General features: G+C 41.4%; 6 protein-coding genes, 1 long non-coding RNA gene and 1 other non-coding gene across 10 annotated transcripts; 5 read left to right on the top strand and 3 right to left on the bottom strand.

Annotated features, from left to right (window-relative positions):
* Positions 1 to 15: 15 nt before the first annotated feature.
* LOC145709482 (uncharacterized) lies at positions 16 to 465 on the top strand. Its single transcript, XR_014134894.1, has 2 exons — positions 16 to 173; positions 219 to 465. It is a non-coding gene; the product is annotated as an uncharacterized LOC145709482 (long non-coding RNA).
* A 483-nt stretch (positions 466 to 948) lies between these two features.
* LOC145709481 (LYR motif-containing protein 2-like) lies at positions 949 to 1,950 on the top strand. Its single transcript, XM_081787171.1, has 3 exons — positions 949 to 1,065; positions 1,314 to 1,385; positions 1,762 to 1,950. The coding sequence occupies exons 1-3, from the start codon at positions 979 to 981 to the stop codon at positions 1,948 to 1,950; spliced, it is 348 nt and encodes a 115-aa protein (XP_081643297.1). The 5' UTR covers positions 949 to 978.
* A 92-nt stretch (positions 1,951 to 2,042) lies between these two features.
* LOC145709479 (UDP-glucose 6-dehydrogenase-like) lies at positions 2,043 to 4,120 on the top strand. The gene is made up of 8 exons (XM_081787169.1): positions 2,043 to 2,252; positions 2,327 to 2,605; positions 2,651 to 2,814; positions 2,917 to 3,036; positions 3,084 to 3,240; positions 3,280 to 3,514; positions 3,556 to 3,756; positions 3,799 to 4,120. The coding sequence occupies exons 1-8, from the start codon at positions 2,066 to 2,068 to the stop codon at positions 3,857 to 3,859; spliced, it is 1,404 nt and encodes a 467-aa protein (XP_081643295.1). The 5' UTR covers positions 2,043 to 2,065; the 3' UTR covers positions 3,860 to 4,120.
* A 474-nt stretch (positions 4,121 to 4,594) lies between these two features.
* On the bottom strand, positions 4,595 to 6,136 carry LOC145709480 (uncharacterized). Its single transcript, XM_081787170.1, has 5 exons — positions 6,072 to 6,136; positions 5,843 to 6,029; positions 5,235 to 5,800; positions 4,938 to 5,094; positions 4,595 to 4,801 (listed from the first exon to the last, which is right to left on the bottom strand). The coding sequence occupies exons 1-3, from the start codon at positions 6,094 to 6,096 to the stop codon at positions 5,425 to 5,427; spliced, it is 588 nt and encodes a 195-aa protein (XP_081643296.1). The 5' UTR covers positions 6,097 to 6,136; the 3' UTR covers positions 4,595 to 4,801; positions 4,938 to 5,094; positions 5,235 to 5,424.
* Positions 6,137 to 6,972: 836 nt separating this feature from the next.
* Positions 6,973 to 7,867, bottom strand: LOC145709579 (uncharacterized). 2 transcript variants are annotated; one of them, XR_014134905.1, is made up of 3 exons: positions 7,753 to 7,867; positions 7,261 to 7,709; positions 6,973 to 7,221 (listed from the first exon to the last, which is right to left on the bottom strand). XR_014134905.1 is itself a non-coding variant. In XM_081787268.1 (2 exons), the coding sequence occupies exons 1-2, from the start codon at positions 7,289 to 7,291 to the stop codon at positions 7,022 to 7,024; spliced, it is 231 nt and encodes a 76-aa protein (XP_081643394.1). In that variant the 5' UTR covers positions 7,292 to 7,446; the 3' UTR covers positions 6,973 to 7,021. The 2 variants fall into 2 exon arrangements, 1 of the variants encoding a protein (XP_081643394.1); XM_081787268.1 differs by lacking the exon at positions 7,753 to 7,867 and having other exon boundaries at positions 7,261 to 7,446.
* Positions 7,868 to 11,402: 3,535 nt separating this feature from the next.
* TRNAM-CAU (transfer RNA methionine (anticodon CAU)) lies at positions 11,403 to 11,476 on the bottom strand. The gene has a single exon. It is a non-coding gene; the product is annotated as a tRNA-Met (tRNA).
* Positions 11,477 to 16,552: 5,076 nt separating this feature from the next.
* LOC145707613 (uncharacterized) lies at positions 16,553 to 17,940 on the top strand. The gene is made up of 5 exons (XM_081785169.1): positions 16,553 to 16,678; positions 16,765 to 16,829; positions 16,893 to 16,999; positions 17,044 to 17,132; positions 17,177 to 17,940. Exons 1-5 carry the CDS (start codon positions 16,615 to 16,617, stop codon positions 17,713 to 17,715), a joined length of 864 nt encoding a protein of 287 aa, XP_081641295.1. The 5' UTR covers positions 16,553 to 16,614; the 3' UTR covers positions 17,716 to 17,940.
* A 460-nt stretch (positions 17,941 to 18,400) lies between these two features.
* LOC145709049 (uncharacterized) lies at positions 18,401 to 19,816 on the top strand. Of its 2 annotated transcripts, none has more exons than XR_014134876.1 (7): positions 18,401 to 18,567; positions 18,715 to 18,825; positions 18,869 to 18,993; positions 19,035 to 19,172; positions 19,221 to 19,276; positions 19,322 to 19,462; positions 19,527 to 19,572. XR_014134876.1 is itself a non-coding variant. In XM_081786733.1 (7 exons), exons 1-7 carry the CDS (start codon positions 18,547 to 18,549, stop codon positions 19,674 to 19,676), a joined length of 747 nt encoding a protein of 248 aa, XP_081642859.1. In that variant the 5' UTR covers positions 18,401 to 18,546; the 3' UTR covers positions 19,677 to 19,816. The 2 variants fall into 2 exon arrangements, 1 of the variants encoding a protein (XP_081642859.1); XM_081786733.1 differs by having other exon boundaries at positions 19,221 to 19,324; positions 19,365 to 19,462; positions 19,527 to 19,816.
* Positions 19,817 to 20,143: the final 327 nt, after the last annotated feature.

Here is a 20,143-nt window from a genome sequence, read left to right as displayed (position 1 = left end):
AGAAAATAGCAAGAATTGAGAAATCGAAAACGAAAAATTTCAAAAATGAAAATTTTCGGTTTTTTCGCACTCGTCCTCCAGGCCCAGGCTCAGTCCGACGTTGAGAAGCTAAAAGCGCTGATGTCCGAGCTCGGCTTCCAAGTGCCTAAAAGGACCTACGCCCCGGAAGAACAGTAAGTCATGAAAATACGAGTTTAAGGCGATAAGAACATTTGCAGGTTTGTGGCGCGCTCCCCATTCGGATACGCCCGCCGCTCCAACGTGGAAGACCTCGCCGCCCTCAAAGCGTACTTGGACAGTCAACTCGAGGAATGAACGATTTGAGCCAGCCTGATCATGTGATCGTGACACGAGCAGCGCCGTTTTGCTTAGAGACAATTTTCTGCACAAATTGCCTGCGTTAATTTTATTACTTGTAAAACTTTCCTTATTCTTTCTTCGCAAACAAGAATTTCTTAAATTCTACCACTCCTCCTTTCTTACGAATCGGTAAAACCGTTTTTTGATTGAAACCGAATCCGGCGAATGATTATCCGATGGCGTCATTCATCAGAAATTTTATCCATGTAGTTGGCAGTTCTTTGGTGATGAATTTTTGACAAGTTGAAATTGATATCACTTTTGGATCTGCCTTTTGGCAACGGTGGGGCTAATGTTTTTAGCCAGATCAGAATCTAGTACTACCAAGGCATCCCTTTTTCTGATAAAGTGTTTACACCAGCCAAGAGCGGCATTTTTGCAGCACCGTTCAATGCCGTTAATTGAATCAGCGCCAAAATCAAATTCAAAAAATAAGAGAAAACTGAACTCAGAGACTAAGCATTCAATGTTACGGACGACAATTTCACGTGAGTGATCTTAAATAGATTTTACTTCTATTTTACTCCTTTATCGCAAGAACTAAATGATCTGAACTTATTAACTGCGCTCGCCAGTCAACTTTGCCGGTGATTTTTGTTTTAAAAGTTGTTTTGCTAGATGGCACGTCGGATCGGCTTAGAAAAACTATCACTGAAACAATGGATGCATCGGAACCGCATTCTCCAGCTTTACCAGGGCCTTTTGGCAGGGATTTTTTTTCGCTGATCGTCGAACTTTCGCGGTATCTATTATTTACGGATGCGATAATGAATTACCCGGAGCAAGGCTGGTCGTAACGGGTCAGCCCTTTTTTTTTTATTTTGAAAGAGAAGTTGGACGCTGCGAGGCGCAAGAAGCGAAAGTATTGTTTTATGATTTCCTACGTAGCGCGTCACCAGCTAAATACGCGGCCATTAAATGTGTTGTGATTGTGGTAGAAAATCCTCGCAAAGCGGAGTATTTACCGTATCCCGGACGTGAAAGAGAGACAATACTATGTTGACTGGGCGAGCAAAGAATTCAAAGTGAGTTAATCATTACTGACTTTTTGACGAAATAAGAATCTGGATTTTTATATTTTGCGAAAACAGGAGCATTTTCTCTCCAACGTCAAGGGCGTCCCAAAATAAGAGACTTTGTTTCCGATATTGTTTAAAATATGAGTTTGTTTATTTTCTGTAGCTCGTAACGTTTCCGTAACAGCAACAGTTAAATCAATGAATGTCATGTCTATTCTTGAGAAAATGCGGTTCTGTTTGAAAATGTCAAGTTAAACCTAAACAGATAAACATGTTAATAGTTCTACGGATAAACTTATCAGGGATAATTATGCAAAGTATAGAAAAGGCAGATTTAATCATTTGATTTTATTGTGTAATCAATAACAAGAAAAAAATTAAGAGATACAAAGAGATGAACGACGAGACAGACAATTACACAATCAATTTGAAAATTCAAGAAGCGCAGGGCTGGCAAAGTCAGTTTGAAAAATTGAAGAAACGAACTTCAGAAGGATTCGAGCAGAAGAAGGGTGCTGATAACGCCATAACTTATGAGAAAGGATCGCTAAATGACTATAAAACGGACTAAATGACTACTTAGTCACATTTGCGAAATATTTAATTGGTTCTAGTCGTAAATGGCTTCGAGAAGTCTTGTAAAAATTTCATTAATTCAATTTTGCGAGAAATATTCAATTTTCAGAATGAAACCGGTTAAAGAAATTTGCTGCATCGGCGCCGGCTACGTCGGTGGGCCAACTTGCTCAGTTATCGCCTTTCGCTGTCCTCACATCAAGGTGACTGTTGTTGACATTAACCAAGCCAGAATAGACGCCTGGAACTCTGATGAGCTGCCGATTTTTGAGCCTGGCTTAGAAGAAGTCGTAAAAGGTAATTATGACGAAAGGTTGTGACGAAAGCGCTCCTCTTACGTCGATCCTTTCATTTGTTTAATCTCCTTTCAGCTTGCCGTGGCAAGAATCTTTTCTTCTCTACCGACATCGACACGCACATCAGAAGCGCCGACCTCATTTTCATCTCCGTTAACACGCCAACAAAGACGTATGGAGTCGGAAAGGGCCGCGCCGCCGATTTGAAATATGTCGAGGCCTGTGCAAGGAGAATCGCGGAAGTCAGCAGGGGATTCAAAATTGTCGTTGAAAAGTCCACCGTGCCCGTGCGATCCGCCGGCTCGATCAAGACGATTCTATCGTACAACACCAACCCTGAGAACTCCTTTCAAGGTACTCTAGACAGCAATTTATCGATTTTTACTCGGTTATTTTTAGTTCTATCTAATCCGGAATTTCTCGCGGAGGGAACTGCAATGAATGATCTTCAAAATCCAGATCGAGTGCTGATCGGAGGCGAAGAGAGTGAGCTGGGACATCAAGCAGTAGACGCACTGGCCGCAGTTTACGCAAACTGGGTCCCCGTCGATAAAATCATAAAAGTAAATCTTCGAATAGCGCTACTACCCCTGATTGAAAATATAACTTTGACACTAAATACGATCGGAGTAAGTATAGACAAAAGTAACGGGTATATCTTTTAGACAAATGTATGGAGCTCCGAATTGTCAAAACTTGCGGCCAATGCCTTCCTCGCTCAAAGGATATCCTCGATAAACGCCATGTCCGCTGTTTGCGAAGCCACTGGTGCAAACGTCGACGAGGCAAGAACCATTTGATTCTCCTTCCATAGTAATAACACTCCATACAGGTCGCCTATGCTTGTGGATCAGACTCGCGCATCGGCCCCAAGTTTCTCAAAGCCTCGGTCGGCTATGGCGGCTCTTGCTTCCAGAAGGACGTGTTGAATCTCGTCTACCTTTGCGAGTCACTCAACTTGCCCGAATGCGCCGCGTATTGGAATCAAGGTAGACCAGCAAAAATGCTTGTTTGATATCGATTTCCAGTAATTTTAATGAACGACTATCAACGACGCCGTTTTGCCTCTAGAATTATCACGTCCCTGTTCAACACTGTTGCCGATAAGAAAATCGCCATTCTGGGATTCGCCTTCAAGAAAAACACCGGTGACACACGAGAGAGTAGCACCATCTATGTCTCAAAATACCTTCTCGATGAAGGCGCCAAGCTGCACATCTACGATCCGAAAGTTCCCCACAAGCAAATCATCACTGACCTCAGGTAGCAGACTGATAATATACTGTAACTAAGAAGACTTGTAGCCACCCTACGATTTCGAACATGGACACTGTCGACAAATGCGTGACTCTTCACTCGGACGTGTACGAAGCCTGCAAAGGGGCGCATGCCGTCGCCGTTTGCACCGAGTGGGACGAGTTCAAAGCGCTCGACTGGAGAAGGATATACAGCGATATGCTCAAACCCGCGTTTGTCTTCGACGGCAGAGGAATCCTTCCCCACAGGTAGCAGTAATCCACAGCTAAAATTGCAATAACTCTGTTCAGTCACTTACTGTCCCTTGGTTTCCGTGTCGAGGCGATCGGTAAAAAGTCAGCTCAGAACTAAAAGATTTCCACATACAAAGCGACTCAATCCTTTCACCCAGCCAACGTGTCTTACCTTAGAGACCCTTTTCTCGTTATCTACTCCTCGTTGATTTCCACGCCACTTCCAAGTGCAATCTATCGTGTCTTATCATTTTTCCTTTGGACTACTGACTCCTACTATTCCCAACTCCAGAACTAAACCATTATATGCTAAAGAATAATAACTATATATATGGATAACCATGAATTGTTTGCTGATCAATAAATATTTATAAAATCAGTCTTTGAAAATAATGACAGTTTATCAAGTATGATTTACTGTTTGTTTTGTTGGAACTATTCAGCTCGTATTTCTAATCGAAGACGTACCGCATATCCATGAAATTAAATCAACCCGAAGCAACTGTAATTTGCAGGCGTAGATCCGCCAACTGTGTGCATTTTCAGCTGCGATGCGTAATCAGCTTACGCAAGCGTATTTTTCGAATGTCTTTCTAATGCTTCAGTTACACTAACTTGTGATTTCAAGGGGTTTTCCAGCGATTTCTAGCACTAACAACGATTCGAGACAATAACACTCACCTGAAACATCTAAGAAAAACGTTGTCTTTGTGGGTGCCCCGAAATGAAAATATTGAGAATATAAACTAATAGTAGATAAGACGCACGTGAAAATGTTTTGCCTTGCAATTAGCAATCTCTTATATTTATAAGCGAAGAAGGGGTATTAAGAATTCATTGTTTGGTAGAAATTTATTAACATAACAGCTACTTATGGGAAAATACTGTACAGGTGTGCAAGTTGTGACGGAAATACTGCTATACTTATTTCCGAATGTCTGAGAGTAAAAACGCATTTACATTTCGATAAGGAGGTCTTTATTTTGCGGGGAAAGGAGACCGCTGTCGTACATCCAGCTCTGGAACTTCTGCAGGAACTCGAAAGGGTGAACGTATTTTCCTGAATAGTTAGAAGGTACAAAGAGACCGAGCGTGTTTAGTTATAATTGCAGGGTTTGAACTTTTGACTCGTGCGAGTGTGCTGTTTAGTGATAAGTTATCAAAGCATGTCATTATTAACTCGTTAGGTGACTTACCACTAGAATCATCGACCTTCGCCTTGTCGGTCACGTGTGCCGAAAAGACGGAGAAGAGCGACTGACTCTCACTTTTGTCGGCAGAGCCTGCACTCTTCAACGAAACAGGCGGAAGAATGAGGCCCGCTCTCAAATTCGGGCAGCTTTGAACATGAGCCTGACCCGCGGGTTTACTTTAGCTATCATCATTTCCCCTGAAACAACAGGACAGGACGCTCGACCATTATCGGCGCATGATAGGATGGATTAAAATATTTAGAGGGATTATATCAGTTCTAGCTTGAGTAAAACCGCTGCCTTTTGCCAGCGGCACTTTCCAGCGATGCAGATGCAACGATTGCGTACCGTTCGGAATCGGTCTTTCGTCTGACACAAGCGGCTACAAGTCATGACTACTGGACTATCTTTGTTGGCTTCGATTGGGGTTACATTGCCGAAGTAAAGTCATCGCGACGATTGAATTATGACGGATACACCTTGTTTGGTTTTAAAAACTTGTTCGGAAAATAACCGTTCCTTGTACACAACTCCAATTATCCATATCTTCAAGCTTCTCACAATTTCCAGTAGCATATTTTACCTTGTTCTCTTTAGGTGTTTCAACCACTACGATCCGAGATTCTTCTTCCTCTGGATCTTCTTCCGGCTTGATCTCTCTTTCTTTCTCGATCCTCTGTTCTTTCTCTGGAAGGTCTATCTTAGTGGAGATAATTTGCTTCTTAGTTTCGGTTAAGCATTCGTTTTCTGTTTTATTGAGCCATCTGCATCCAAGAAAAAGCTTCGCGTTGCCGACAATTCTATGACAGGCACATACTTTCTCCGTTTTCACTGAACCAGTTTCTCCACAGGTTGTTTGGCAAACGCTAAAATTGATACTCACAATCAGTCCGCTTCTTATTCTTTACCTAGTCTCTTTGAACCCATCGCTACAGTTCCAGTCTTGCGTGCTGTCAAGGTCATCGCAGACCATATCTTTCTGTACATTGTAATTTAAGTCCAGCCCTTTGACCGGAAGTCCGACAGGTTTACCATGCGGTTTGGGAGTTTTAGTCCAACCTGTTTTTCCTCCCCACTGGCTGCTATCCACCGCGGCTTAATTTTTTCTATTAAAAATCACAACCCAGTTTGTCTTACCTGCAAAACAAATAAAGGTCTTCATCTAGCGTATCTCTCTATGCTCTTTTTCGAGTGTGTTATCCTTTATACTCGGTCTGAATTTCCCATAAGTCTGGAAAACGCCGCACTCGTTGGCGCCCCCTGAGCGTAGCACGATTTTCTTACGGTTTCTAGCGCTCTTAACGCTCCTTGTCTTCTCGTGGTTATCTTCAGTCATAAATTTATTTTACATCGACTATGGGTACATAAAAAACTTGATTTTACAAAGATATATCGAAAGTCTTAAAATTCATTGTACATAAAACTATATGAAGAGAGCGGATATTTTATGCAAAATCATTTTTATTTATAGAACTGCCAAGTTGTCGTTTCTTTAAGCTTTAGAACGCAGTCTCACATATAGATCGGTGTTTTAAAGAGCTTTTGCTTTACTTGTCTTTCATATTTCTCAACGTTGGAGATCCCTGAGTAATCCCCGTTAAAAGCGGCTAATATAACGCTTGTACCACGTTTCGTCCAAATCGCCCGTGTTATAGAGGCTCCGTTCCAAAAACAGTCGAACACTGTTTAGACAGAGTTTTTACAAAGATTAGCGAAAGTCGAGAGCTCCGATAAAAAAAGGGTCCTTAGATGATTAGGACCGATAGAGCCTTAAAGTCGTCTAAGTTTAGCTGCATTGAACAAACATAGGTTAAGATTGAGCAGTATGATAAAGAGCACTGAATAAAGTTAAGGATTGGATACATTTCCTTTTCAAAAAAAGTTTACGCAAAACTCTCGCTTGCAGGATCTGTAGACTTTTCAACATCATTAGATCAAAATTTTCAAGATGGACGAGAGGCCCGAGACTCCGTAAAGTACATTTTCACCCCATCTGCTCGTTAATGACGAAATTTCTTGCAAATTTTTCGCGGGAAAGGACAAACATGGGCGGACTTTATTGAGTAAGTTTGAATGGTCAAAAAAGTTTACAGATTTTCGTCGGCTATTCTGTCATAGTCGCAGTTAACGGTGTTGACGTAGAAGAGTGAATTGCTCTTGATTTCATAGTCAGCAACTGCCTTGTTGAGAACTGCATCGAATTCGGGCAAGTTGCGAAAGTTCGGGTTGCGAGAGAGGATCCAGAAGTACGTTGATCTGAAGATTCCATAGTTCGTGCAGCTCATGACTGAAGAAGGTTTTCAAGCTTGTTTTACTCTGATTTTACCCATGGCATAGTTGTCATAGTCAGTGTCCATAACATGATAATTGGTTCCAAGAAGTTTAATAAACCAATTAGCAATGGCAGGAACACTATCAAACGTGACAATAAGCCTTGTTTTAGTTAAGGCCTAAAAAACTTGTATTAACAACCATCGTGGAGTTTGCCTCTAAATATGTTTACACCAAACAGTTTTATAGGGCCTAACGTTCCTGTTGGGTGTATCCGGATCGGGGATCTCTCCTATTCCCGTTCCCCAGGCCAAGACTTGTTCGTCTCCTTCCGGACGGACGTAGCTGTTGTTCACTGCAATACTTTTGCCATCATAGTCGCTGTACTGTGCGCGAATGCACGAATTGGATTCGTCGCCGAAGCCTGGCAAGTAGCTGGCCTGCTCCCACCACGTTCCGAGGTACCTTGTTGGATCCAAATCAAAATCTGTTGGTTTCACGCATCTTAAAAATGGAAATAAATCATAAATTTGATGATCAACTGCACCTTCTAAACCACTCAGTCTTTTGGCCGAAAACAACGCCGATGAAAAAGAGAAAAAGTTTCATGTTCGATAATGGGGATTCTCGTTCTTGCCTTTCTACTTATAGTAAGTGAACTTCCGCCCTAGTGGTTTTCTATTTCTTCGATTCGAAGATTCGGCTTTGTCTGAAGATTACGCCAAAATCGTAACTGCTATTGTTCATCTAAGGTCGACAGAGGGCAGTTACAAACTGTGACACAGATGGTGACTGAATCAAGATTGAAAAGAATGTCTACCTTTCTTCGTCACTGTTATTCTTTTAAAACCCGTAAGTTAGTTTATCCTAAGACGACTCTTTACGGGATTTGATTCTGCAATCAAATAAACTTTTAAAAGTGTCAAAATCAGCTTACGAATTGTTATTTCTTTTACTTTTCCGAGTGAATAAGATTATCGGATCATGTAAAGGTGCAATAACAAAAAAAAAAATTAGGGATTCGGCGAAGTTGTCGCCGATTCATGATTATCGTGCGAAAGATCGTGTCCTACCGCTAGTGATTTCATATACTTTTAATAATGTAAGTACGTCAGAGTCCGAAGTATTTCCAAGAAGATTCATCTCAGCTTTTTTCTGCTTACTTCAAGCAACTAAAGCCTGTCATTCTAAATACCGTAAACGCGAATAATAAGCAGAGACAAGAAAGATAGAGAGAAAAACTCTTCTCCCGATACGTTCGTCGTCCGGCTTGATTGCCAACGTGTAAGCTTCTTAAGTGTGGGATTAAACATACCAAAAATTCTTATCATTGAAAGATGTCTCTTATAGTACAAGGAAGAGCCACCTTCGAGCAATTTATAAGGGCCCTTTCTTTATGGGATTTAGCGCGGGTAGCCTGTGAAAAGACTCTCCGCGCGGGTAACCCGTTGAAAAATCTGCGGGCTACCCGGAAAAAATATGCCGGGTAATCCCAAAGGACTCAAAATCGACAGCCATGATGGAAACTCAAAACCTTTTTTCCGCTTTTGAAAGCGAAGTTGCCAGCTAGAATCAATCCACTCTCACACTTTTCTTCTCCCAAAAAGGAGTCTGTCCTGCAAAGGGCGCAATTAAGCCAAATTTATTTTGGATGAGTTAAATAAATCTGTTTTTCCTAAAAACGCTTCGTGAATTTTGACAAATTCCAGAAAAAACAAACGTGAAAAGATTTTTGAAAAAAGAAACGAGCTCCTGTTCCAACGCGATTTTCGCGAAGCAGGGGCGAATTAAGACGTTCGTGGTATATAAGATTTCAGGGCTTAGGCGTAAGTCGAATTTCGTCTTTCAGAGGAAGAATAGAAGGCGCCAAGTTAGGATTTTCAAGAGCCGTATCAATTCTTCCGGATCATTTTGTACCATTATAAGGAAATTCTTTCCAAATCTTTTATTTACTCGGTCCCCTGTATTCAAAAGAGCGTTGGGCGGCGCTTCTTACGCGTCGCGCCGACTTAGTCGAGAGTCTCGACTCGGGACCTTATCGTGCAAAAATCGACTGTCGTAGTTGGAATCATTTTGGAAATTCCCACTGGGAATGCAAAAGGTGACAAATTTTGGATGATTCAGTATCGGTTCGTTCTTATTTCAAAGGTTCAAAACAGCTTACGAGCTTTATTTTTAACACTCTTCGTTTGAAAAACAGCACTCTTCTCATTTTTGTTAGTTTCTAGCAAAAGATATTTGAAAAAGCATAAAAAGAGAGTCTTGAAAGAAGAGCAGGAGAAGAACGGAAGGGGTGTCTGTACTACCGCAGTACTACTACGACAAATGAAGAGGCCCATCACGGACTTTAGCATCGATAAAAGGAGGGTTTCAAATTTCGGTCTCAAAGGGAAATGCAGTCACTGCGACACGTGAGTACAAAAAAAAATAGCGCCGAACATAATATTCAAGTTGAATAATTCAACTATATAGCAATGCATTTTCAAGTATCACAAATTCATTCTAGCGTTCCTGATTCAACCGCTCTCATTTTCGGTAAAAGATACTGCAGAAGTTGTGCGAGAATAAAGTTTCCTGAAGATCGAACAGCAGTCTTTGAACGTTCCGATGCGAAATTCAATTGTTCACACTGTAACGAAAATCAACTCTCTAATAATCAATACATAATCGGATCTTGCTGTCAGAAATCGCTCTTGCGGAAATCTGGTCCTTGTAAGTATTATTTTGCGTGAATCAGTCAACAAGTAGTTTTTATCAGATGAATTTGGAATGCTTATGAAGGTCTCGACAATTCACCTAATTGCTCGGGCAGAGGAAGATTCTGCGGAGAGAGCCGTTGAAAACGATGAAGAAGAAATGAAAAAGGCTGAAAAATGTCTCGAAGAAGCCAAGCGGAAAGTCGAAAACTCTCGAAAAATTCTTGCTGCGAAAAAAGAGTTTCGCAAAAAAGTTCAGAAACGTCATTTATTCGTCTCCATCATTGCAATGAAAGAAGATAACGAGGAACTCAGTAAGACTAACCTTTTAATAAGCCATTAATAATTATTTTTAGAGGGCACAGTCGTCACTAAACGGGCGAAAATGGATTGCAAACTGACATGTAAAGTTTGCTTCGAAATGTACAACAATGCTCGTCCTCAAGTACTCCTCGCCTCCTGTGGTCATCATTTCTGCGAGCCTTGCGTCGCACAGAGTTCGAAATTTCCCGCGCCGCAAGCTCCCGCGAGCCCCCGCGGGAGCGGGGGGGGAGCACAATTTCTCCCGCGCCCCCCGCTCCCCCAAGATATTTGGATATTCTTTCCCCCTCCCCCCCGCTCTCGCCGTAAATTGTTCTTTCCCGCCTTCTTCCCGCCCCTTCCCGCGCCGCGAAAACTCAAAAATGCTCCCGCGGGGCTGCGGGAGCAGCGGGGAAGAAGGTTTTTAAATTTAAGGGGCTTGACGGCCCTTCGGGCCGTTTCAGCCCCGTTCCTTGTTTTTTAAATTTAAGGGGCTTGACAAAGGCCGGGGAAGTCTTAATTCAATCAATCTAAGTTTCGTCCCCAACCCCACCCACCACCATTCAATGTGGAAGTAATATTGTTCTTGTTCTTAGCTTTGTTATGGTTTCTATTTATTTTTTTCAATTTTATTTCTCAATTGTCGAATTATCTAAGAGGCCTGACCCAGGCTTCTTCCTTAGTAAAGACCTTTTTAAACTAGCCCTCACGTTGATTTTTCTTTCCCGCGGGCTCCCGCGGGAGCAAAAGAGAGGAGGAATCCTTCCCCGCCCCCGCTCCCGCGCAAACTTTTGGACTTGCTCCCGCTCCCCCGCTCCCGCAAAAATTTTCGACCTTGCTCCCGCTCCCCCGCCCCCGCGAAAAATTTCAGTCATAGTTCCCGCTCCCCCGCCCCCGCGAAAAATTTCAGTCATAGTTCCCGCTACCCCCCGCACCCGCAAAAGTTCGCGGGAATTTCGAACTCTGGCGTCGCAGCCCTTCGACAGAAAAACTGCCCGACCTGCCGAACTCGCTTTACTCCTTCCAAAATCATCAAGGTCTTCGATTAAAAATCTTGCTGTCCGTTAGCTCACTCTAGAATTTTTAATAAATGATTTACATCACTAAAGTTTGGTTAGATCTTCTCTCTGAAGTTGAAAAATAAAACTGGAAAAAACTAACCGGTTATTCGAGGAACCAGGCCTCTTTTTGTCAAAATAGATGCCCTCTGTGAGGCTCGAACTCACGACCTTCAGATTATGAGACTGACGCGCTAACCAACTGCGCCAAGAAGGCAACTGTCCACGAACAAGAACATTACTTACAGTAAATTGAGTCCCAGAAGCGAGTACAGTTGTGACTTCCCCTTTTTTAACGTGGAATAACGTGAGCAAATGTCGCCTGAGTTCCCAACAGCCTGATTTGATAATAGCGACCACATAATATCCTGATTAGCTTTTTTCCCAAACTTGCTGACACATCAAACCTGCGGCGGATAACTTTTTATATCAATTGGTAAAGACTCTCCCTCTTAGGCAAGGACAATCCACTTAGAATTTTTAATGGAGATGATAAGCTGAAAGCTTCCGATCCCACGTCTTCTTAAAATGTTCTTACGAATTTTTGACCAGATATGAAACGGTGAGAACGTGATCTCGAGTGTAGAATTTGAATTCTCTTTCTGGGAAAGTACTGTATGCTAGTTCCTTTTAATATGCATAAAAGTATATCGCGATCATATCGTTTCCTCTGATTCGGCTTTAGGAAAAGCGGGAGAAGATAGAACATTAAAAAAGGAAACGCTTAGAATTAGGGGCAGCTTGTTAAAATTGTTGTATGGATTTTGAACATCTGGAAATACAGTATTTTTACACTGTATAATATACAGTCAGTATAAAAAATACCAGAATCAATACATCATGTAAATATCCGCTAAAATAAGAAAGAAATGCTCGTTCTGGCAGACGGGGTTCTAACTTGTTATTTTGATCCAATTTATTTTATGCACATCAATGCAGAAAAATGGAAAGCTAAATGATCGCGTCAATCTTGCGCTGATGCGAAAGGGCGAGCTCGTCCAAATATTCGAAGTGCAACGAGTAAGCATGAGGCAGAAGGTACCAATAATTTTCAGCCATCTTTGGCAAGTCTTTTTTCGATTTCAAGCATTTTTTCATGTTTAGTAAAAAATAAGACATAGAGTAGAATCTTTCCTTTAACATTGAAATTCTCATTAACGACGCTTAAATTTGAGCCTTGAAGCTTCGTAGAGCTAGTTTGCGCGTAAAGGTCTGTTATAAATTCTTATCTCGGGATGGAACCGCCCTTCCAAATTGCTCAAAACAGTTTGTGCTTGTCAACCCTTCCTAAGCGAACATAAAGAGCGCGTGAACAAGGGATTTTTGTTACTGGCTGAAAATCGTGCTGCGTGTTTTTGATAACGTATTGTCCAGCAGCGTGATCAATGTGGTCAAGCACCATTTGATGGAATTGCACTGAATTGGAGTTTTGCTTCTTCATCGCGCCGATTATTGCCAGAGGTCTCTATCAAAGCGTTCAGATTTATGATCAGATTCGAGACTAGCTCAGATGTAAAACGCATGTTTTGATTTCTTGCGAACACGCACAGTTTTATTTTGATGTTTCTAAAGTGTGAACGAGAAAGACGCAAAATTTTCCCAAGGCAACAAGTTTTTAGGAAAAACACTATTTTTTATTATATGCTTATTTTTTTAAAGAAAGTCAAAAATGAACGCCTGCCATGGACAATCCTGCTCAAGTGATTGATTGAGAAATCTTTCTTCCGAGCACAATCGAATTCTGTTCATATTGGAGCGAGAAAAAAGGGTCGTCCTCGAATTGAGCCAGCACTGCCTTGCGATAATTTTCCAGCCCTCTCTTTCGAAGAACGTCGGGTGTGTCAATCGCTTGAGAACGTGGACAATGCTCGCACTTTGAGCGTTAATCTTTCGCCTTTCGTTTTGCGTTTCGCGAAGTTCTAGACCAGCAAGGTTGCGAGGGAGAAGAATCATCGTTATGACAAGCAAAACGCTTTCGAATGTAAAAAAGCGATCGTCGTCGAGGAACTCGCCATGCTCCTCGAGAAAGCTTCTCACAGCGTGTCGGAAGAGGCTTGTCACTGAAAGAAAAACGCAGAGCTCGGAATCTTTTTGGTCGACGATGCTTGCTGATAGATGGACAAACTGGTCGTCGATTTTTCGCGAAAGAACTTGTCGAATTATATTCACTCCGATTGATTCGCATGTATTTGCTTGAGGATTGCATTAGGTTTACTTTTACATTTATTTTATACTGTGGGGTGGTCCTTAATATAGATCAATATTGATAAAAAATCAAGTATTTCATATAATCAATCCTTTCCGGGAATGCTCAAATTCAGTTGACCAAGTGGAAGCATCACGGTTTTGCTCATTCCATTCACCGATTCCATTACATACTTATGGTCGACCTTTGAGTTGCCAAATTCCTTCGTGAAATTAATTCGAAGTCTTCTAAATGTTTCAGCTGTTCGTCCTTTTTTCCACCCGTCCTACAAAGCGATTCTTTGAGATAGTTCTCAACAGGAGACTCACAAGTGTTCTTATCGTTGTTTCGATGACTTTGAGTTCCTGATCGTCAATGGAATGAAAAAGCATCTTCCAGGCGGTCTTCCATTCGCAAATAAGAAAAATGATCAGCCGCGAAAAAGTATCAGATGTGTTGTTGCCCTGAAAGAGCTGGCTACCAACGCAGAAGCCCGGTGTCCCAGCTTCAAGTCCGAATCCTCGCTGCCGTTTGTATCGACTTACTCATGTTCATAAATCACGGTTAATTACCGCTCCGAAGATGTTTCATTATGAATCTGTCAACAGAAGTAAAAAAGAAAATTACGAACACGCGTCCCGCCACGTCGGGCGTAACCCATTTGGCGATAGCTTTCACGTCCAGTTTCATCCCAGACCAGGCCGAAGTCGCAAATTCGAATGCTTCCATCTTTTATCAAGATATTTGTTAACTAAGATAGACAATTGTTTGTAAAAGAAGAAGATTAAAATGATAGATTTGTGAATTCTAGTCGCCCATTCACCTTTAGATCATAATGATGAATTCCAATGCTTTCTAAATATTTAAAAGCATCGTACAGTTCTGATAAAAGTATTTTTCTATCACTCCATGAGATTTGATTCAGTTCTAAAGTCTTCCAAAGATCAGTATCAGCAAGTTCCATCACAGTTATCCAGCCAAGACAGTCGCGATGATCTCCTTTCATGAATATCTCCACATTCGCCAAGTGCTTTACGACGTTGTCGTGTAAAGGGATTGACTTTTGAGCCTCTGACGATGACGACCGCTTTTCCGTCGCTTTAAGGAAATTCGAGGAGTGGTGGATAATTAATTAAGTCCAAGTCAAGCTCAAGCGCAAATAATTCAGACGAAAAGGGCTTTCCTCTGGGTTTTGACTTTCTTCAATGATCGAACTCTTTATGTTGAGAAATATGATCTAGCTGCGTCTTCCAATAATTTTAGGAATGGTTTAGTTACATAATGCGTTTTTCTTATTGATCCGAGATTGGAAGCGAGCGTTTTCTTTCAAAATTTTAGAAAAACTGACTCTGACAGGTTCTTGTTTCTTCAATATGTCAAGATTGGGCTGAAATATGCGACATGTTCAAGTGAAAACCACGAAACCTGAACTCTTACTGCCAGATTCTTCTCCGCTAATGATGCATCTTTAAAAATCAGCGCTTCTCCTCCATGAAAGCTTGCTTTTGAATATGCCTCGCTGCACCATTTAGTACAGTCGGGTTTTATCTTCTCACTGCTAAGTTCATTATTGAGCAGGGTTGGTTCTTCTTCCAGAATTCTGACTTGAAGTGGCGTGGCTTTCCATTTTAGAGTTTTTTTGCCCCTAGAGTCTATTAGTGAACCCATAAAGACGCCGGAAGCTGAGGAGAATGAGAACCACTTCCATTCTCTTTCGTTTTTGAGATCGAATTCTAAGCGCTCGACGGAATCAATAAGTCGACTGTCACAGGTTCACGCAAATTATTCGAAAGTTAATTAATCTGTTTTCAAATAATTGACAGCAGAGTGCACAAAACTGTTTAAACTGTTCCTTAGATGATCCTTTCCAAGTTCTCTCTTTAGTCCTTTATTGATTATGAATTCTCTGACCCAATTTTCAGTAACGCGAATCATTGTAAAAAATAATACGCTGATCAAAGGAATGATATGTTGAATTGCTCATAAAAGTTCTCCAGTCATTGTTCGTCAGTGCTTTTATTTAACAAATAAAAAAGTAAGTACAATGGTTGCTTGTCAACACAGAGTGTCAAAAAGTACTATGAAGAGCATCGCTTGAGCATTCCCGGCGCTAAAAAAAGATGAGACAAATAAAAATATCTTGGAAAACCTGTCATTGCATAAAATGCTTCCGCTTTGAGCCTTTTTTCAGTCGATAGAAGTGTCAACTTTCGAATAATGTAACAATCATCCATACCGCTTTTTTCATGAAAATCTTGTCGATGGTTCAAGAATTTTACTTAGTAATTATATAAATTAGAAAAATGGACGAAAAAAATTACTTTGACTTTTGCAACCATAATCCAAATCTCTACTGGATTTATCTGCCGATTTCCATCCATGTATCACCGGAAGAAGGAAGCATATAAGTCTGTAACTTATCAGAGTTCTCAATTTTTATAGTCCTGGACTATGCAATGGAATGTATTAAACAAGTATCTCTGTTTCAGAGCATAATGCAACTTGTGATTATCCTGAAACTCTTTATTTGCATCTAATAGTCGAGGGATCTGAATAGAATGAAAATGAAGAATATGCGACACTTTTAACACCAGCTATTATTTATGTATAGGAACAAATAATACATGCATCAAAGGGATAACTGAATTAGTGAATTATTAGTGAATAGGAAGATGCAGCCAACCCCAGAATACACTTGAACTTGGGAATGGTTTTCTTCATTTATTTTTAAAATGTTCTTTGGCTCGAAGAGAAACACGCGATAGAACCTGGATGAACCTGCCAAAGTTATACTTAAACCTGACAATGTTGCGTATAAATTCTTGAAAGCTTACATACCAGGTCCTCCAAGTGCAATCTTGACGTGGAATTCTAACTAGCTTGAGTCGAAGCTTCAATATCAATAACGAACTAAATTTCGACGAGACGCCTTGGTGCTAGGATTACAAGAGAATCAAAGAACTGCGAAATTGTGATGTGAATAAGCTTCCTGAAGGATCGGCCCGGCGGATTCGCGGTTATCAGCCCCGGTTGTCGTCGTCGGCGGCCGAACGCGCTTATTGTTTCGTAAACAGCTCACGACTCTGCCTCGGCTTGCCATTTTCACTCATCCCTTTTTAGTTTTAGACGAGAGAGGTCCACCACTCGACAACTTTTCAATCGGCTGCTGGATGAAGCTCTCCCTCCCGCTCCTTGCTGGGCTTGCCCAGGCGCAGGAAACTTACAAATCCGAACGTAAAGTTTTTCGATTTAGAGAAAATAGAGACTCATACTGAAGATTACCGAAGCTCCAAGAGATCGAAGGTTTAATCTACTTTTAGGCTTTGTATATGTTTTGGAGTCGCTGCCTGGAACTGGAATCATTGCAGGATATGATACCTCTTACGGACGGTCACAAATTTTAAACCTCAATATGAAAGTATAAGATATTAAATTTTGACCTCGAAAGCGACCAATGGAATTGATGTACTTGAACGACATCCGAGAACAGATGCCTGCAATTCTTGATGTGAACGTTGAGGCTATGGGAGAAAATGGGCAAATTGCTACCGCTCGGTATATAAAGATACTACCAAAGAGATTCCCTTTACATCTTTCAGACGAATCAATAAGTTTGTTTATCGACACTTTTACCAACGGACTCTCGATACATTCAACTACTACTTGATCATGCAAGCCATGTACCAGGGTAATTATAGCGCACAGTTGAATATTTTTACAAAATAATTTCAGGAGATCTTGCCCAGGCAGATGTCCAGGCTGCGATCACTGCTGCTCTTGGAGTTAACGCAAAGTTCGAGGGCGACCCTTATTACACCCAGGCTATGGACCTCAACCCCGACTTTGCCTTCCGTGAACCTGGTCTTTACCACGAGTCCTGCCGAACTAGCGAGCAAGAATGTCGATACTTTGATGTGAACACTCAAGGATGTTATGAAGCTTACCAGGGTGTTGTCGATTTCGCTGACCAGACATCGGTTGATGATGCCAAAGCCAACTTGACAAGCGTATTCTCTAATGAATTTGATGCCTTCTACGGTAATACTACCTTCTTCCCCGGCTACGTTTCGAAGACCTTCGAAATCACGGACTTGCAAGAAATTGATCAAACGGGCGGAGGCGCTAGTCTTAACTGGAGCTCTCAGAAGGCTGGCTCAGATGCGGATGTCCAGCTTCAAATCGATGGCGAGTATAGCCGTCAGACTAGGAACAGAGTTCAACCGAAAGTATTTTTTCGATGCTTTGTCTACGAAAAGCAACAAACGCACTGAACTTTTACAGCCAAAACCTTTACAAGGTCTGTTTTAACTTGGACACTCGATTTGAAGAAGTTGAATTCGCCGAAATTCGCCATATCAGTGAGTACCAGACGGACGCCGAACTCTTCATGAAATCGTTGACTTCTTACTCTCAATCTGCTCAGACTGCGGACTATTCTTACAAGTGCGAAGCTCCTGACTGCGAACCAAGTATGTATTTGTGGGAAAGATTTTTTTATTGTTTTCCAGAGGCCCCCTCGTTTCTGACAGTTAGTGGACCATTACCATAAGTCGTAACGCTCCCCAGAGTCAGAGAAAATGTCGGTTACAAGCTTATCTTCCTGAAAGGTTATTGAGTCGGTTTTCATGAAAGGAAGCTATATTTTTATTATAAAATAGTCGAAATCACAACGGGCGTAATAATTTCTGGTACTTCGCGAACTTTATGACTAAAGTAAAAGAGGCGATAACGTATCGTGACAAAATCTCTATTCCCTTCTTTTCAAATATTAGAAATAGCTTAAATTCAGTTGATATGCGACTATGATCCGTATCATATGCTCACGCAAGCGTAAGTAAAACTGCCAGAATGATGCTGATTGAAATTAGCATTTTGATAATCAAGGCTACTGGCACTGAGCTAGTAAGCGGACACACATTACAGTCGCTCGGTGGCCGAGTCTTTGAGAAGCAACTACGTACCATGGAAAAGAAACAGGTTCCTACTAGAAGCGATTTGCAGAGTGCTAGAGGTTCGAATAGAAAACCTGTTACCAGTCCGACGCCTCATGTAAGAGATACTTCGACGAATGCCTCGATAACGTTGAACAGTGTGGAAAATACATGGCCAATATTTCAATGAGCGTAAGTTGATACTAACGTAGCTTGAAGTGGCAATTTTGTTTGCTTAAATCCGAGCGACATTTAAAATGTACGGCCGCTCATTGACTTTTATCCTCAAGACCTTTTCCCTCAGAGCTCTGAGACCGTAAACACTTCATTGTTTCGTAGTGCTATCATACGGATGAAGTGCCTTGCAACCGAGAAAATTGTGTTTCTGCACTTTCTGGATTCTTTTTCGGAGGTCACGCTAAGCAAAACGGCTATCGCTTCACGAAACCTGTAAGGAGCTTTTTCCGTTATCGAAGTCGTAACGACATAATAGCATTTTGAATGCTGCCCGACTGCCGATTCTTGCAAAGGAATGAAAGATCAGTACTTACCATGGCCCTGTCTGGAGAAAAACCACACCTTTTACTCGTGCAATGATGTTTACCACGACTGTTTAAGGTTCACGCGCTTACCAAGCTCTTACTGAACATTGTTTCTAGCGATCGTAACTGCCGAGAAGCGTATGTGAACTTGAACGTGGACTGTCCCATCGAAATATTTTGGAATATGGAATGTCCGGAAGACATCAACGAGAAATGCCTCAGCTCTTTAGAAACAACTCAAGGATGGTATTGCAGGTATTATGACAGGATCAGAGCAGATTATTTTCTCCGATAAATACCTAGTTGCGACCCCGGAACACTTGAAAAAGAAGAAAAACTCAAGTGCAAAGTTCAACAGAGTATTTTCACCCACAATGATTGTGTCTATAAAAGCGGATATTCAGATGGTAAACGTTAGAAAAGAAACGACGACCAGCATCTGTTAAGGGAACACGTTAAAGTATCAAAAAGACGGCAAGATTTTCCTCAAGCTGGGCGGTGGCTTTTGCATATTTATCATCGTCTTCATCTCATTTTACGCCATCGTAAGTCTACCAAGAGACATGCTTCACAACGGTCACTGGATTCAGAATCAATAATTATTTTTAGACAGCGAATATCCTGCGCCACGAACGAGCACGGCGACGAAAGCAAAAAATCAGTAGAATTGCTAAAACACTGTCTCACAATCGCAATGCTGATCAAGGACGTTTTGCAGCAGCGTCGGTTGAATCCTTGGAGCTCAAAAATATTCTGTGACTTCTCATATGCGGCATATGATATGCCTATCAGCAATTCTTTTGCTAACACTTGTCTATAGCTTATTCTGTGAGGAAACAATCTTTTCAGCATTTAAGCTCATTGATAATATATGTAAAAAGTTTGCGTTAAAACTACTGAATGTAAATAATAAATACCACATTCTACGTGTTTATGTCGAAGTTCGATATTTCCAGCCTAGTATTTTGCCCGTCAGCAAATATTCAAGGTGCCAATTTAAGGATAACGGCGAGGAATTGGGCAAGGCGGTTGAAGTCTGCTAGTCTCCACGAGTGAAACTTTTTGCAGGGCTAAAAAAAGAAATAACAATGTGTCGTTTGATATTTCTGTCTTTTTATATAAGTTATCTGCGAGCTCAGCAATGCTCAAAAGTAGAGATCAATTCGTTTGGCCCGCCGCCTTGGATGGTGAAAATTCAGAGTCCAGAACAGGCTTGCAAATTACAT

Source organism: Oikopleura dioica, chromosome XSR (assembly GCF_907165135.1).
Source record: "Oikopleura dioica chromosome XSR, OKI2018_I68_1.0, whole genome shotgun sequence".
Classification (NCBI taxonomy): domain Eukaryota; kingdom Metazoa; phylum Chordata; class Appendicularia; order Copelata; family Oikopleuridae; genus Oikopleura; species Oikopleura dioica.
Note: the sequence above shows the minus strand (reverse complement) of the source record. Positions and strands in the feature narration are given on the sequence as shown.